At 37.5% G+C, this 18,912-nt stretch overlaps 1 protein-coding gene across 2 annotated transcripts in view; it reads right to left on the bottom strand.

Annotated features, from left to right (window-relative positions):
* Positions 1 to 18,912, bottom strand: part of LOC117973344 (RIMS-binding protein 2-like) — a 137,285-nt gene that overhangs the window by 97,997 nt on the left and 20,376 nt on the right. For both annotated transcript variants that reach the window (XM_058994608.1, XM_058994609.1), the window contains one exon: positions 1,594 to 1,740. In XM_058994608.1, the coding sequence (XP_058850591.1) occupies positions 1,594 to 1,740 (147 nt within the window). The remainder of the gene's footprint in view (positions 1 to 1,593; positions 1,741 to 18,912) is intronic.

The raw sequence follows: 18,912 nt of genomic DNA, 5'->3' as shown, positions 1-18,912 counted from the left end.
AACAGAAGCATAGCCTCACTTCTCTAGTGCTAACCTTACTTTACTGTGATGGCAAGCACACCCCATGCTTTTGCATTATGTAGAGAATTTCGGTCTTCTCCCCACTGTATGGTTAGTAGATTATACAGGTGTGCACCGTACATGAGGGGATTACAGTTCTTCAGAGACAGACAAGTAGCTGCTGAGCAGCAAAGTAAATCACACTCAAACGCCTTGATCTAGCACAACATGCAAACTCAACAAGCATCTTTATCTACCTATAATAAAATATTCATTGCAGCTTTCATTCTTCTAATCAGGGTAAACACAAACAATATCAACACCCGGGAAGGCAGACCACACACTGCATCCACATATCAATGACCACACTGTAATTTGTTCACTGAAATGTATTCATTAACCTCATTACTACCCATTAGAGATCATGGTATATTACAATGGTAAATATCACAATGTGCAGGTAACAGCTGCAATACCATCTTTATCATGACAGGGTGGGTGTTCCTGAACGACTACTATGTATGATGCATGACGTGATCAAAAAACTATCATCAGTATTTGGGATATGTTGAAAATGTTCAGCTGCTACAGATAATATATATATATATATATATATATATACATATATATATATATATATATATATATATATATATATATATATATATATATATATATTTTAGCTCAAAGAGCATATATTCATTGTGTGACCCTGAGCAAGTCATTTAACCTCCTTGTGCTCCGTCTTTCGGGTGAGACGTTGTTGTAAGTGACTCTGCAGCTGATGCATAGTTCACACACCCTAGTCTCTGTAAGTCGCCTTTGATAAATGCGTCTGCTAAATAAACAAATAATAAATAATAATAAATAATCTTGAGCTCTTATGTTTTGTAGATTATTTATATTGAATAAAAGTGGTCTTGGAATTGGAAGCATTTTTTTTTTCAGGAGAACGCTGCATGACTTCCATCGTGGAGACAATACACAACAGCTTAAATTTGAACTGCATTCTCGTGCTTTCTACATATAAAATGCTGATTTAATTCCTTCCATACTGTATAACTACTGTATGACTACTCAGAATCTCTGAGTCGATTTCACCTACGTATTCCAACAAGAAAAGCTGTTCCAAAGGTCAGCTGCAAACCTTGACCTATGAACTAAAACCTCACCTTTGATCATCATTAAATGTTTTGTACTGTTTGTTTATTGGCTCGTTTCCAGGCTGTACAATTAGAAAGACCTCTGTGTTGCTTGGCAGATTACATATTTCACACCATTCCCTCTAATAAGTACATATTTTTACAGAACGATAGCACAAGAAACACAGGTCTAATTATTTTGTTACATGAATAAGCGAGTTGGCCCTCATAGAGTATAATAATAACCCACGTTACTCAAGTTGCTAAAAATGTACATTTTTAACAGTTTTAAAATAAACTGCTTTGAAGAGTTGTGCGCAAAAATAGAATAGGGTCATTTTTTCCAGCTGGCATCGCAACAACATCCTAGCAGGGACCCCTTCAAATGTACAATTTCAACGATCTGCACCTTTAACCACAGTGATTTAAGGTAACCTCAGACATGGCTTACCAGCAGTCTACAGTGCTGCTTGTCCTGCTTTAGAGTTGCTACCTCTACCCTAAAGGCGCTGTTCTTGTCTTCTAGCAATTGGATCTGCTCTAAATTTCTTGTTGTCACTGCTGGAAGATCCGGGGATAGAGGCTCATTTCTCAGCTGCTGAAAAAAAAAAAGAGAGAGATTTTGCAGGTAATTATCTTCAAAGAGTAAATTCAGCACATGCATTTATGAAAGATACCTGCCATTAGAAATTGCTCAATGCAATAATTTGCAATCAGCAAGTAACAAGCTTATTGAAGGTGCTGCTTTAGCTTTCAGATTCAAACAGTACAGTACACACACACACACTATTAAAATACCAGTGTGACATAATACAATCAGACAGCTAGATGTAGTTTTCCCTAAACTGTTTTAACACACCGTTTCAGCAGTTTGTTTTCCTAATTTCAGTCCCGCTGCTTTTCAGGCGATTATCATGCCCACTCACAGACCCCCTCCATCACTGTTAGCTAACGTAACATCTTTGCACAGTACTGTATCAGTTGTAGATATTGAAAAACAAACCTGCTTATATACTTGTTATTTCCCTGTTCTGAGCTACTGACTGACATGGGTGTATGATTATATGCTTTATTACTTTAAGTGTGGGTGAAAATGGCTGCAGAGGCAATCTATTCAGGCTCTTGTGCACCTGTTTGCTGTATAAACACTGTGATCTTGACAGCCAGAATCACACACTGCCTGGTCTCCAAGGGATAAAAAAAGGTGTATTCTCTCTGTGGTGATATGCACAGTTCAGTTCATCAGCACCAAGTGAGGAACAGTTGAGGCATTTATATTTATACAATTTGAATCTTTTGTATGGTGAACAGTTAAAGGGTTTGAGATTCTGCTTTATACCAGGTTTCTGAGTGTTCTACATGGAACCATCATTCTCTGGAACTCTTATTATGTTTAGGTTCTAAGAAGAACCATTGGCTGCTTCTCAATTCAGTGATGAATGTCAAGAGGTCAACAGAAAGGTTTTGTTAAGGAACGGCCTGTTGAGTTTCAGTATGGGGGATCCTATATCAGTAGTTAGTGACTCAGCCAACTCATCACTCTTGACACCCAACACATTTTCAGACCAGAGTCAAGTTACCTAAGCAGTTTAGGAATAATTTGTTGGAATCCATCCTTGAGTTTTGAAACGGTGTGTTGAACTGTTGACATCCAGTGCTGATATACCAAAACAGAGGCTTCTATAGAATTGCAAAGGGTTCTAAAATAGTAAAAGTTCCACAATGTGACGCTTCGCATTTGGAACCTAACCTCTGTCTAAGGGACATCAACCCCCACTTTTCTACATCAGCTTTATTCCTACATTCATAATATGCAGGCTACTGTTTACTTTTTTCCACAACAAAAGATAGAAAGATGAAAACAATGTTTAAAAACACACAGGGACCGATTCTATTCATGACATAGGAAGGTTTGATCTGTATTCCATGCTTTCTCAAGAGGTTATTTTTAACTTAGTTTAAATATCAAAATACACAACCTCTTCAAGTATTTTGCAATAAAAGAGAAGAAAGTATATGTACAGTAGATTTGTTTTAGATTTTCGGTCCAGTAGTTCAGTTTCTCAAGTTTATTAATGCCTACTAACGATCTGAAACAAAGCATTTTAAGTCTTTCGGGTTTAAAAAACTAAACTAAATTAAACTAAATAAATAAAAAACATTATTTAAAACAAACAACGGTGCTGCGGACCATTTAAAAATCCAATACTTACCAAAGAACGGTAGCTTTTTGGGTTGTGCGGTAAGTAAAAAAGAAAACTTCAAAGTATACCATTTGTTGATGTTAGCGACTGAATCCTCTGTGGTTTACCCTCTCCATCTGTGAAGTAGCCTGGAATTGTAATGCTGTTTATTTATTCACGACCTCCGTCAAGTAGAACCAGTTACTGCTATTGTGCCATCTATAAAGAGCTGTAACTCAATCTTCTATTGGGAGCTCTGAGCTGCATAATTCCCTCTCTAATGAGAAAAGCAAATGAGGATAAAACTCCATCGGGTCTATTTCAATTATCGAAAACAGTGACATTTTTCTAAGTCCTCACAAGTGACATGCAGCACTGTCCAGATTGTAACCTTTCACCTTGCTGTAAATCAATGGTTAATATCATAAAGCTATAAAATATCATATACGTTAAGAATCCCGTCAACGTTGTGTACATTTAATCCAAAGACTGTCTGTGGTCTGTAGCCCTGTTACAAAACATTATACAACAGACGCAGTAGACATCAGGGTTAAGAGACAGTATTTATTATATATATATAGTGTTCCACTCACTTTCCCTTGTGTTTGTTACTTACCCAGGCGGTATCACACTGTATTCTGTTCAGCTAACATCAATATAGGCAATTCTCTAAGCGTTCATCAAAACAACTGCTTCCAATCAGCGTCAGGTACGAGAACGTTGTCAATGTAAGCAAAACAAAAATGGCAGAAATATTGCAGTGTGGAGATCCTGCATTCCCCAAGGGTCCCCCATCAGTGCGGTCTATTTCAGTACCATGTTTGTTATGGGGTCGCAAGCATTGGGGGGGGAAGAAATATATATATATATATAAAACAAGCCACATCAAAGCATTAACAATGTAAGAAATAAGACATGTCTAGAATGTTTGGTCAGATTTTTGAAAACGATCTGTTTGATTTTACAATTTTCAAACCTCCTTTTAAACAAATGCTTCCGAGTAAAGAGTGCTATTACGCGGTTAACTGCTACTGCTTGCCGAGTTGCCTGCATGTACAGGATCTATGAAAACATCTATACATGTTATAAAAGAACACAGACTAGAATGTGTATTAAAATGATCAATACAAATCTTTTTAAAAATAATATCATCTAAATACACTTGCAATATTGTGACTTTTTAACATGTATTACAGGTATTTTAAATATTACATTTAATTTAATCTGCTTTTCAATTATCTTGCCAATAAAGGAATGCTTTCTTAGATTTTAAACATTATTCAAGTGTGATCGGGCATATTAAAATGTAATGATCATATGTAAGGAAGCAGAAAGAACAGCATGCATAACAAGTTTGATCTTTCCTGCTTTTTTTATATTGCGATCTAATGAAACCATATGTTCCTACATGCCTTGAGCATGAAGTTGTCAACATGCTGTGAATTTATTTTGGGTGGCTGGATGTTTGGTAATGCTTACAGCAAATACAATGCCGACAAGTGAAGACAACTTCACTTTTGGTATAACTCATTAGCATCCTTCTCGTAATGCTTCGTGGGTTTAAGATCAACCTAATCTCTTTGACAGTGAGATTTCAAATGGAAAAATGTTTGAGATTTGAGCTTATCTAAGGGCAGATGTTAATTTATATTTTTTACAGTACTGTACATGTTAAAAAAAATAAAAAAAAAAAAAGCCTAAATACATATTCAGCAAGTAATTCTGCCAGTGTACGTTGGTTGGGTGGTTTTACTGAACAGTCCAGACCTTCTGACAATGGAAATTAATATAGCCAGCATAAATTTTCAGTGATTGGCATTTTAGCTGACAGTGTCATCAGGTGGCCAAAGGTGGCTAGTGTTAAATATGTGGGACATTCCCCTGTAGTTAAATATTTGAAGTTTGATTAAAGAATGATGCTTTTGAAAAAATGAATATGTAATTGTGGCAATGTGCCCCGTCCCTGTGTGCATTTGTGTGTTGCGTGCGTGTGTAAATGTTGGTGTATAGTCATTGGTACATGGGATATAAACGGGTCTGTGTTTCACGTGTATTTAAAAAGTGTAGATTTGTATTTAGGCACAAGGAGAGCACAGATCACTTCATGTGCTGGTTAAATGTAATATGTGAGCACGGGGTTGCACAGAATTAATTCACGTGCTGGGATTCAAGTGAATAATTAATTAGTAATTGAATCCCAGCACAACAGTATATATAGATGCACGTTTCTTTCACTCAGGGTTGGGTGTTCGAGAGTGGAGAACGGGAGAGAGAGAAGGAGAAAGAAAAGCAAGATAAAACGTAAAGTGTTTGTTCTCACCGTGTTTGTTTGTCTCGCACCGTTTGTTAAGTGTTAGTTCGTTTTGTTTGTCTGTTTATTTTGGCTACAAGTGCCGTGTCCTGTGTTTTTGTGTTTAAAACCTTTTATTTTCTGTTCTGTTTATTAAATGCTGAGCGAAAGCATTCGCTCAGCTTCACCAAACCACACCTGTCTGTTTATTTCCTGCATCTGGTCTGACGCCACCCACTCCGGCCGTCTTTGTGACAGTAATAATAAATAAATAAATAAATAAATAAATAAATAAATAAATTAATTAATTAATTAATTAAAAAAAAAAAACATTAATGATACATTTTTTAGCTTTGTACATAATTTCATTTCTGAAATCCTGCAGAGTTCAAAGCAATAGGACATGCCGAGTCATAACAGCAGCTGTGAAAAAATTATATTTTAAGTAACTCAAATCAATATGCTTTTGAATCCTTGTTTGAGTTTAACTATAAATATGACTTTGATGTCGGACCCATTTGACACACCCACTGGTGCCTTGAAAGGAATCTTTAATTCTTTAATTTCTTATCTGTTTAATAACCTATGTGTGGTCTGCATTATTCTGTATTGCTGTTTTTGCTTTCATCAAACATTGCTTCTCAAACAAGTCCTTAAAAGGGGACTGTGAATTGGGTCATTATAGTGTTCCACACAGGGTTGGGGTCAATTCTCTGTCTCTGCTGATGCCCAGGATGCTCTGTCTTACTGGGCTGATCCTGCCGACTGCAATATGCCAAGTGAGGGGCTGATAACATACTTGTTCCTAACTTTTAAAAGTGCTGATAGTGACATGATCTGGGGTTTGGCAAGCTAAGTGTCTTTCAAAGTCAAGTCAGAAACCCAGGTTGAAATGCTGTAGCGCTGGAGCATTGCTTGTTTGCATGCATTTGAGCATGATTTTGCTGGGCCAGGTGATTTTGCAGGGCCAGGTGATTTTGCTGGGCCAAGTGATTTTGCTGGGCCAGGTGATTTTGATGGGCCAGGTGATTTTGCTGGGCCAGGTGATTTTGCTGGGCCAGGTGATTTTGCAGGGCCAGGTGATTTTGCAGGGCCAGGTGATTTTGCAGGGCCAGGTGATTTTGCTGGGCCAGGTGATTTTGCAGGGCAGGTGATTTTGCAGGGCCAGGTGATTTTGCAGGTACCCTTCTGTGGCCACGGCTCCAGGTATCAGAAGAAGTTTAGATCAATATCTTTTAAACGTTCATTTGATCGATTTTAAAACAAACCCACTTCAACAATTTTGGCACAACAGATTTTCCCTCTAGTGTAAGGATCTAAAGTTTTACTGTGGGGGCTTGAAAGCACAAGTTTGCATTTAAGATAATTTGCTTCCCACTGTTATACATCTGTAAAACACTTTCCTTCCTCATTTCAGTAATTTTGTTTTGCAATATTGATAGATTTAACCTAAGACATATTGTAAATGTGGCATCCAGTGGGTACATTTTACAAGGCATCTCAATGCAGCATAAATCATGACTTTCGATATGTGATAGCCAGATAGCATTAATACTTTCTAAAACTATTTAAATGTCCTCCTGCAATTCATCTTACTATAAGTCATGAAAATACTATAACTGACATGACTACCATGGCATTCAAATAACGCACTATATAACCATATGTTTCTGGTACGGTTGATTCTTTTTTGTAATACTGCAAAACTATTACACATGTTTTACACACATAAATTGTCTTAATGGAACATGCAGGAACATTGGCTGTGTTTCAAGACTAGAATGTCACAGCTCTGAATGTTCTGTGAAATTGGCAACGTCAGTATAAAATGACCCTTCATTTAAAAATAGATTTGGATGAACAAGGACCTATTTTCTGTAATAAAATCATAGTACATTATTTTACATGCATTCCAAAAAAAATATATATATATATATATAGTTCAAACATATTTCTTCATCATTGTACATAACACAATAAAACCAAACAGTGCCTTTAACATGGTAGGTAACTGAATGCTGACATGACCGAGACAGGATTGACAGTAACCATGGTAACAGACAAGAACGCTGACATTAAAACAGCATCCCAAGATGTACAGGTATGAAAGCAGGCAGAGGAAGCAGGGAAATTGCAATGGCTTTCAAGCAAGGAAGGAAAGATTTAGCTGATATACAGAGTGATTAGAAAGTAAGTTTACCGCATGAGCTATGGTGCCTTGATGTGGTAAACTTACTTTCAAATCACCCTGTATATCAAATAACAAAGCGCATCAGTATTTGTAGGTGTAGTGCCTCCTCTGTGCATGTGATCAGATCATAAATACAAGAAACTGCTGTAATGCAACCTATAGTACTTTGTCTCTTTAGCTATTAATTTACTAAATGTAATAAAATCTGCAACCACTAAAAAGGATTGCATAAATTTGGGAAAGTGAAAGAAAAACAAAACAAACAAACAAATAAAAAAACACACCAAACATTAAATTGCTATTTGAAGCTGTATTGTAATCTGTGCATGCTTTGTTATTCTGTGATTGAGCATTGTCATTACAAATAACATGCATTGTGCAGAACTGCCCCATTACAGGGTGTAGTGAAAGTCTTCTCAATTATTAAAATGATTTTTGTTTTTAAGCTTACACAGTATGTCATGAAACAACGTCAACAACAGCAAATAAATGTTTAAAGGGTATTGCATTTTACTAAATATGTACTTAATTGTTTTATGAAGGTCTACTGGATTCTGCCCAGTCAACGTCTTCGGGGCACGTAAAGTTGTCGTTTAGGCTAAAATGTATGTGTGGGGGGAGGGGGGAGGGGGGAGGTGGTCATTCACGCAGGGGTGAAATTACAGGCATTATTGCAAAGGGAGTATTTTTAACATTAGGTAGATACAATACGTTTACAATTGGGCATGCTTAAAATTCAAAAGGCAGAGCACAGCACAGTCACGCTACAGAATCAAGAAGTGCAGTTAACATATTTAATGACTGGTGAAATACAATTCAAAGCTGCTGCAGTACGTCCACTGTTTTGTCATTTCAAATCTTTTCACTAAACAAACATTCAAATTTAAAGCTGCAGCGTCCAGTGCAAACCCACATCATGAAAAACACACACATCTGTAGGTGAAAACGCTAAAATAAAAGTGGCTACATTTAGAAAATATATAAAACACATGACATTTTCAGTCCACTAAAATAAAGGGCTTTACATAATCTCTGCAAGTAAGAAATTGCAGTGTCCAGTGTGAAAACACAACATGAAATAACAAATTAAGAAGCTCTATAGTATTAACATGTCCAGTACAAAAAAATGCTGCATGGATTGTCGTAACAACAGGAAAGCGTAATCAATCAGACTGCGGAGTCTGTATCATCTGATCCGAAACTGACGGATACATTGATTTTAACAGGAGCTCAATGAAGTCAATATAACATATGGCATTCTTTAGTCCTGTCTAAAAAAAAATAATTGGTAATGCAAGGCATTATAGAAGACCTAAATATATTCATCTTTGAGCAGAACTGCACACTACTACAACTACGGATGCTAATGAAAAACTGTTTTAAAATGCAGTGCACATATCCATCATTGTTCTGTTAATATTTGTAGTAGATGGTAATTCCTGGATTAACATACCAATCTCTGCATGCATGTACATGTTTAAGATGCAATGAGAACAAATCTGTTTCAGAAGGAGTAGTTGTTAGTTGGGTGCAATCACTAAGGCCCCTCCACAAACATGAATGCAAACCCTTATGATGGTATATCGCTGGTTATAATTTCTGGAAACAGCTGATTTCACACGGATACAGGAAAGGCTTGTTGTTCTTTACAGTAGCAACAGTATATTTATATAATCTTCTAACTCTGAACTGTTTCCATTCTCTGCCCTGAACATGACAAGACACATTAAAGTCAAATCTGAATAACCTCCTGCAAGGTCATTACAGTTAAGCTTTATCTAAGCCATGGTAAAAAATAAAAGATGACTGTGCAGTTATCAGCATGTATTAACATAATAATGCAGTCCTGTTTATATGAAATCTGACTGGCCCCCGTCAGGCTAGGACCCAAGTGCATGCTTCAGTTTCTATAAAGGCAAGTTGTCATCTCTTTTAACCTTTCTCATCGGATTAGAAGACCTGCAGAAAAGCAGTCCAATCTTATTAGATAGAACACATCAGACCTTCAGTTGAGTTAATTCACAACAACCCTGCTTGCTCTGTAAATTAAATACAAACATAACCCAAATGGAAACCAGGTACACTTAACTGAAGTTTTTTTTGTGTTTGTTTCATCCTGAAGCTGGTTATTGGGCTCTTCTGAAGCTCCCACCAACCCCCAAGATTACATTAAAAGATATAGGGGGGGGACTTCATTGACAGTAATCTATTTGATACCAATGTTTTAATAACAATTAAAATAATAATAAATACAACTCGTAGAAGAGCTTGTCTAATGGATTACAAAGCTTCATATTTATTCTTACATTTCTCACATTTGATGAATTTAACCATATACAAGCACAGTTATAATGGTGAAGCATATTTTATGACATGAAGATTGTTCACTATGGAATGTGGGTATATCGATATATAAATACAATCTGCACTGCTGCATGAGTTAATGTAGAATCATTAATGTCAACTAAAATTAAATCCAGATAAATGAATACAAATACTGGTCTAAGTCAGGCTCATGAGATCAGGAAAGACAACAGACAATATGCTTTGCAAATGTTTCCAGAATGTGAAAGCCCTGTCCTTGCATTGAAAAGACTTCATGTAGCGGACCATAATCATTCAGCACTTGCCTGTCCATCTTGTCACTGCTCCAGGAGATCCGATCTATACTTCATTATTCAAACCCTTTTCTGAATATCAATAGCACACTATGCCGCATCACACATTCTGCTCAGGAACACAACTGCAACAATATAGGGATGTGTTGTTACAGCTTGGTTATACTTCCTTTTCAATATCCTGTATCTGTAACTAAATAAAATGCATCACTACCACAGTAGATATTCGATTTCTTAATATAACTTACAGTACATGCATTTGTATCTATCTGCCCCTCCAACCATCAGCAGCAGTCAGCATATCTGGATGCATATATCTATATTTTCTGAACACAATATCTCATTACAATAGAAAACCCATGCTTGATTCCAATAAGGCTGGATTTCATGCCTCGTAACGCAGGCTATGTCTCATTGTTTGATTAAACATACCACTGGCAGCTCTAGCACATTTCCTCTATACTGACAGCATCCCGTTATGTCAGCTTCTGGGCCCTTATAAATCAGACTGGTTCTCTCTGACTCATCACACTGACTCTGCAGGGCAGCCTGTAAGCCCACTTTCTCATAATGGCTCTTTGGAGTTACGCAACTCCAAACAGCTGGTATTTCTGAAGGGCGGCTCTTTTTTGATACAAATTAAAATGTTACGGCACACAGATTTTTGCGCATGAGGTCCCACAGATTTAGTAAACCTGCAATGTGTTAAATGACATTATATCTGCATTGTTAATAACGGAAGATAGGGTGCTGCTTCAGCCTTCAAGCCACAAAAGGAACCAGGTATTCTTCATTTCAAGATGAAAATGTTCTGCTGTGGGGAGGGGGGATTGGACAGCTTTCTTCTCTGTCCTATATTTTTTTGTGTATTCAGGGTTTCTGCGATTGTGTATGCTGGTTTTAGTTACTGGACACTATTCAACAGTGTAGTAGTGTGCTAGTGTGTATCCTGAGGCACTGCACCAAAGCGCACGCTGGGGCTGAAAGAAACCGAATCTCTGCTTGACAGTGCTGTTATGTACAACAAGTGGATTGGCTTTGGCATGTCATGTTGGAGCAAAAACGGCAAACAGATCAATACACCCAGAACAACACAAGATGGAAACAATATCCTCCCCAATGGCATTGCGAAGTCACAGCAACACGATTGAGAGACTAAGAGGGGAATTTCAATAGATTACTGTGGATAACAAGATATTATTGCATCACTCACAGCAAAAGAGCAGACACTGGTACGGCAAATCATTTGGCACCAGCTGTCCTCTATTAACCTATCAAAAGGAAGCCTCGGATGCAGCTTTCAAATACATTACATGTTGTAGAGTTTGCAAGATGGTCCCCAGTTAATAAGACTGGATTAATTTGCATTACAACAACCCATGCCCATCCTGATGTAGTTTTGTTGGGATTCATCGTGCAGTCAAACTCGGTGTAAGCTCTGTCCGAGATATCTTTACCACGACTGCTTGCGTCAATGCAATCATGAGTTTTTTTCATGATCAGCTTCAAAGTGACCTTTCTCTGAGTAAAACAAGGATGTTTAGTGCCAATCTCTCCATTTCCCTGTCCACCTATGATGTTTTTTTTTCAAATTGGAAAACCAAGTATTCTGTATGGAACAGAAATCCATACTGTTACAGGGCTAAGTGGTATAATTTAATTATTAATTATTTATTTCTTAGCAGACGCCCTTATCCAGGGCGACTTACAATTGTTACAAGATAGCACATTATTTTTACATACAATTACCCATTTATACAGTTGGGTTTTTACTGGAGCAATCTAGGTAAAGTACCTTGCTCAACGGTACAGCAGTGTCCCCCACCTGGGATTGAACCCACAACCCTCCGGTCAAGAGTCCAGAGCCCTAACCACTACTCCACACTGCTGCCCTATAGATATGGTTTAAAAAAAAATGTTGCAGGAATTAACACATTCCTCGTTTGCAACATTACCTAAAAATAAATAACGGCTTCTCTCTAGGTACTATCAAGAAACTTAGCATGCCTCATTCATTCTACCAAATCAATGAAAACTCAAATTCAAAACAGTTCTGACAGAAAATGAAAATCACTAGATCTCTCACAGTGATCCAAATGAACCCAGCAGTCACAATATAATCTATTTTACTGCCAAATGAGATTTCCTATTAGTATCAGTGTAGCAGGGCGATTGCCCTGCACGTGTGTATTTAGTGTTGATATCATTTGTATGGGGAAATGGGTTTATTGTATGTCGTTTTGGAGTTGATTTGTTTAATTGAATTATTGTTTTACAGACGGGCGCTCGATTGAGACTTGCTGCCTGCTAGGCTTGGTTGAGGGGAAGGGCAGCAAGTGATTGGCTGTGCTGGACCTCAATCAGCAGTTGGGCGGGTCTTGACCGAGTGTCCGTCAGTTCAAAAGCATCCGCGGGAGATGGTTCGAGGCGACTGTAACGCCATGCCAGAGGGGAGCGGCGTACACTCGGGAGGAGAGGGTCCGTGCTGCAGGAACGACAGCTACGCAACCCTGAGACTGCAAGCGGTGCTTGTGAAGGCAATGCCCAGCCAAGGCCGTATGAAGCAGCACGAGTCGTTGTATGAATACCGGCTCATCAATAGGTTAGTTTAGGGGATAGTGATCCCATGTGATGTATAGTGAGGGTTACGTAGTGTAGCCGGTTCCTGGAGCGGGACGCGTCGTTTTAAGGCTAGCGCTCGCCCTCTGGGGCACCTTTTATTTGTAGTTTTTGTACTGTATTTTATTTTGCCTTTTGTACAGCTTGCTGTATGTGTCCTCTGTGCGTTACCATGGCTGGTAACGTCACATGACCACCTTTACTTTCATTTCTGTTTGTTTGTTTGTTAATAAATCCTGCGCGCCTGTGCCGGCGTTTCAAATCCACCCCCAGTTGTCTCTCTGTTTTGCTAAACACAGCGGCTATCCACGCAAGTGACGTAAGACCCGGTCACAATCAGTAAAACGCATGACTAATTAACCTTTGATAGAAGAAAGGGGAGCTTTTCTACAGAGCTTTCCAAATGTTAACTAATTCAAACTATTCACTGTAAAAGGTTTCTGAAGATTAATTAGCTAAATCATACAGAAGCAGTAAAAAAAAAAAAAGAATTCAGGAACATGAGATGGAATATGAAATGTTTTCAATTTTATTATTTCCGTTACTATGTGCATTTGAACTTCCATATGTAGTACGTTTTATTCTAGGAATAAAATAAATCCTATTTCCAAAGCTTTAGCACAGGAGGTTCTTTAAGGCAGGCTTAAATAAAGTCCTTTTTGATAAATAAACTAAAGTTTGATATTCGTGAAATTATTTCAGACAGTTTTGTGAATATCACACATTTTATAATAGACTTTAAAAATAGATTCTTCAAATAACTTGTGTTAAAGCTCTATGAACAGGGCCCTGTATCTCAAATGTGACACCACATAAAAAAAAAAAAAAGAAATTGCCATGCTCCAGTTCAGACACCATACATTTCTTCTGTCAGTGTGAAACCAACAGTGACTACACTATGTAACACAATTTTTGTTCCTGGGTAGTAAGTGTTATTTCCTAATTGCTTATGCCTCAAAAGTATAGAAAATGGCTATTATTACCCACAAACTTTGCTTTTGTGACCAGACAGTGATATTTTGAAATTTACCTATTTCCAATGAGAAAACGGGTGAATTTGTGTCTTTTCGTTCACATAAAGTCAGAAAAAAACAACATATGAATCCAAATTAACATGTATTTATACTAAAGTAATACAAAAATGACTACAAAAGATTTAGAAGTGAGTAGTTTTTCGAGATTTAGGGTTATACTGTAAATCCTTTCACGAATCAGCCCCCAAATGTAGTCTCCCATCATGTTCTCGTTATACTGTCCTTGGTAGCGGCGTTCAAAGTCCAGTATATCCTGGTGGAAGCGCTCGACTTGCTCCTCCGAGTACGCTCCCATGTTCTCCTTCAATTTATCAAGATGAGCATCAAGGATATGGACTTTGAGGGACATCCTACAGCCCATGGTGCCGTAGTTCTTCACCAGAGTCTCAACCAGCTCCACATAGTTTTCGGCCTTGTGATTACCCAGGAAGCCCCAAACCATTGTGACAAAGCTGTTCCAAGCCGCTTTCTCCTTACTAGTGAGCTTCTTGGGGAATTCATTGCACTCCAGGATCTTCTTTATCTGTGGTCCGACGAAGACACCGGCTTTGACCTTTGCCTCAGACAGCTTAGGGAAGAAGTCTTGAAGGTACTTGAAGGCTGCCGACTCCTTATCTAGAAGTCTGACAAATTGTTTCATAAGGCCCAATTTGATGTGCAGTGGTGGCATCAGCATCTTCCGGGGGTCCACCAGTGGCTCCCACTTGACGTTGTTCCTCCCCACAGAGAACTCGGTCCGCTGTGGCCAGTCCCGCCTGTGGTAGTGCGCCTTGGTGTCCCTGCTGTCCCAAAGGCAAAGATAGCAGGGAAACTTGGTAAAACCGCCTTGGAGACCCATCAGGAATGCCACCATTGCAGCCTCTTGATGCCATCTCAGAAAAATGCAGATATGTATCCACTTAGGCAGCTGGAACTAAACTGAACTGGTGGGCTTAAGGCCCCTGTATTTATACTACTATTTATATTACTGGAAAGTTCTAGAAAGTTCTAGAAGTTACTCCAAGTTTACTCAGCACTGAATCTATCTGGAATGTTCTGGAAATAGGTAAATTTCAAAATATCACTGTCCTGGTCACAAAAGCAAAGTTTGTGGGGAATAATAGCAATTTTCTATACTTTTGAGGCATAAGCAATTAGGAAATAACACTTACTACCCAGGAACCAAAAAAATAAAAAAATTTGTTACACGGTGCTATCTATCACCGTAGCTCTCAAAAACAGAGACTTTCACACTCTGTCGCTGGCTTCACATTGTGTTACTCTCCGCTGTGAGTGAAGATGTCACAAGACAATAATCTCCACCTTTCCCAAACACAGTACTCAGGAAAGGTCATGCTGTTCAGTGAGGTATCACAGTTATTCAGGGGCATCAATAGAAATTCTACTGAAACAGGGGAGTTTTAACACAGTATATCATATTGTCTAATTTCATTCAAAATCTCAAAACAGAAATCCTACAGCTAAATGTCACATTAAGCAGTGTGTTTCTGTTTCCGTCACAAACACATGAACGCCAGATCCACAAAGACACACAATTTATGGATCAACACAAGCAATAAAAACACTAAAAGTGACATTTAAAACTGGAGTAATCAAGCTCTGTGCTGCGCTCGCTGATAAGTGATCACTACACAACACTAATATAGCATGCTAAAATGCAGTAGTAGTATTAGTCATGAACCACTCACAAGTTTGTATGTTTGTTTATTTTTCCCCCAAAGTAGCCACTGTTTAGCCACCCTGGGGCTTGTGAATAAAGAATTTGTGGCAGGGCAAAAGCCCTTCATGTATAAAGTGTGTGTGTGGGAAGTAAGGTTGGCAGGGATGGGGAATGGCCACATCTGTGATGGCTGGCAGGCACAGATTTAACCCCATCACTGCCATCCGTACATTCCCACACACACACGCTACACATTAAGAGCTTCTGTCCTGTACTATACCAATTAAGACACTGCAACCTGTAGTACAGAACTTCCAGGCATCATAGTAAATTACTGGTAATGTCAATTGACTTCTGACTTCTTTAGACTGGATATCAACATTAATCACTGACACTCTTAATAAAGATTAATAATGCCAAAGTGCCTTGTCTTTTCACAGTGGGTTGTTTAAAAATGTTTTAAAAAAAACACAACATCTTTGTTTCTACTGATAATATAATACTGTGCCTCTTCAACCATGTAAAGAACATCAGTCTTCTTGGTCAAAAAGTCTTGCCAGAACCAGTCTAGTTCATTGCATATTAAAAATGGATTTTACTTTGCCAGACTGAATTATTAAACTATTTAATTAAAACGTGGACAGAACTAATATATATTTTTTAATGAAGAAAGACAAATTCTTGCATTTGCAGTACTTACACACAATACAGCAGTAATATAATAGTATAACACTTATACATAGTACATATTTATGGTCAGCCCTTTATCAACACCATTACTATATTCAATAGGCTTAGTATACAAAAGGGTTAGCGTATGACATGTACAGTAAGGGAAAGACAGATGAGTAATAAGTGAAAATAAATAAAAAAATGACCTGATGTATTTAAAAGTAAAAGTTTTCTTCATCTTTCTGAATCTAAAAGCTTATTAGGTTTCCATGCTAGGAGCATTATAACCATTCAAACTGAGAATAAATCCAGGATCAATTGTAGTGTGCATGGCTAACAAAATACAACATATGGTGCAAGCTGCAGAGCTAAACATACATTACATAACATCCAACATTGTGATAGCTACAGTGATATGATACTACGCCTACTGCATACAGTAACTTGGGAGGTATGATCATATATACCAGATTGACCGTTTTGAAACCTTGTTTATTTCCAGAGAGAAGTACAATAATATACAATGTCATGAGAGAATTGGAGTACTGTATATACTGGTTTTGAATGTTAAAAAACAGAAAAGACCGGTGCCTTCCAATATTTGTTTTCAATAAATTATATATATATATATATATATATATATATATATATGCATTATTATTTATGTAATAGTTACAGAGACCTAGCTATTTAAAGTGTTTTATTTCATAATTGTTGAGATGGTCATTGATTGTTACAATTGATACACTTTATAGAAGATTTTATATTGCAAATTAGATTTAATAACAGAAATCAAGAGACGTGACGGTTAACAAGTCTAATAAGACTTTTTTTCTTTGTTCATAAACCTCCACAGGGTATACATACCTAGTTAGTCTGAACTGCTGAGCTGACATGCATAATACGAGACTTTCCTGAGTGTAAAAACAATACAGTGCCAAAAGACAGAAAGATTGAACCTGCAGAGATAAGCTTTTTCATTACATAATCACTGCTGGAGCGGGGCCAGTTTATACAGCCAAATGCATTCAGGCTAAACCCTTACAGCTTGCTGCATGTCTGTCTGGTGTTACCCCAGTTGCCCCACCCCCTCTCTCATGTCTTACCCCACATACACATCGCTTACTGTCTTGGCCAGACAAGCAAGAGACAGCTGAAAAGCTTCAGCAGCTCACTCTCTTAGTAGGAACTGTTTATAGTAATAAAGCTTGTCAGAATGAACAGCATGCTGGGTCTCGCAGGTCTATTCTAGCTCATGTGAATGATTATGTCATATTACAGAATGCCTGTATTCACAACCCAAACAGTTTCAATTTTCTGCACCTCTAATTGTAATCCAAACAAAAAAAAAAGAAAGAAAAATGTGATTGACACTCTGTTGAAGAATGTTTGTTATTTCTCCTTGTAAAATACTTTTCTGACCAGGAGACCAGAACCTAATATAGAGTAATATATTGTACAATAAATTGAGTAGCCACCTTAAAACAGCAACTGGAAAACTTAATCACTGCCATGCTTAGACCTTTTCCATACCCTTTTCCATGTGAATTTTAAGTTGTAATGGCGGTTTAAACCAGGTAAGGAAAACAATATAGTATTGCTTCTTGCAGTTACAAGTAAAGACTTTTTGTTTAATTAAATCAAGTTTGTAGTTCATGAAACCTTTTTCAGACCGAATTAGACACCGGGTTGATTAGTTTATTCTCATTTTTAAAAGCAGTTTAACCTTAGGGAATGTTTTTTAAAATCCCTTTAAAACAGTCTTTAATCCAAAAATAATAAATTGCATTTTTATGATGGACAGCATCCATCAATATAGCACCTAGTTTTGTTTTTTTTTGTTTTTTTTTTAAAGACGTACCCAATTGGTCATTATTACACTGAACATTGCCTGAGAAATAATCCAAATTACTAACCCTATAGCAAAGTGTCGGAAATGCCACACAAGCAAAATGACTAAAGAAAATTAGATAAGTTGGCTTGTTAACATTTTTATTTTTACTAATTTCTTTATTCTCAGAAACATACTGCACAAAAGTTCCACTGTTTTCTCAGTCCACATTTATTTGCATTATAAAAATATTTTTGTAAGTCTTTAAAAATATGTCGAGTTTCTATAAAGGTTAACTGAACCTTAAAAGCTAGAGCAAAGATACCTGTGTTGCTTTTTAATGTCAGAACAAATCTGCCGTAATGCAGACAATTAGCTTTGTTTTTGGCTACAAAATAAAAGGCCCTGCAAGGAATCAATGGCATAATGCATAATGTCCAGGCACAAATAAATACAGCAACAGCACTGCACAAGGTCAGCAGATCGTGAAAGGTCTTTCATTCTGTAGAACACAATGCAATATAGATTTTCAAATACCGGCTCATGCTGTACATGCCCTCCCTATTTAAATGCAGTTCACTCAAAATCAGTCATTGTCCATTTATATTTCAAATAAAGCAGCTTCTTGACCTTTAGCTCAGTAAAGGAATGAATAAGGATGAGGGCTTGAGT

The sequence above is a fragment of the Acipenser ruthenus genome, chromosome 21 (assembly GCF_902713425.1).
Source record: "Acipenser ruthenus chromosome 21, fAciRut3.2 maternal haplotype, whole genome shotgun sequence".
Taxonomy (NCBI): Eukaryota; Metazoa; Chordata; class Actinopteri; order Acipenseriformes; family Acipenseridae; genus Acipenser; species Acipenser ruthenus.
The sequence above is the reverse complement of the archived record's forward strand: the minus strand, read 5'-3'. Positions and strand labels throughout refer to the sequence as shown.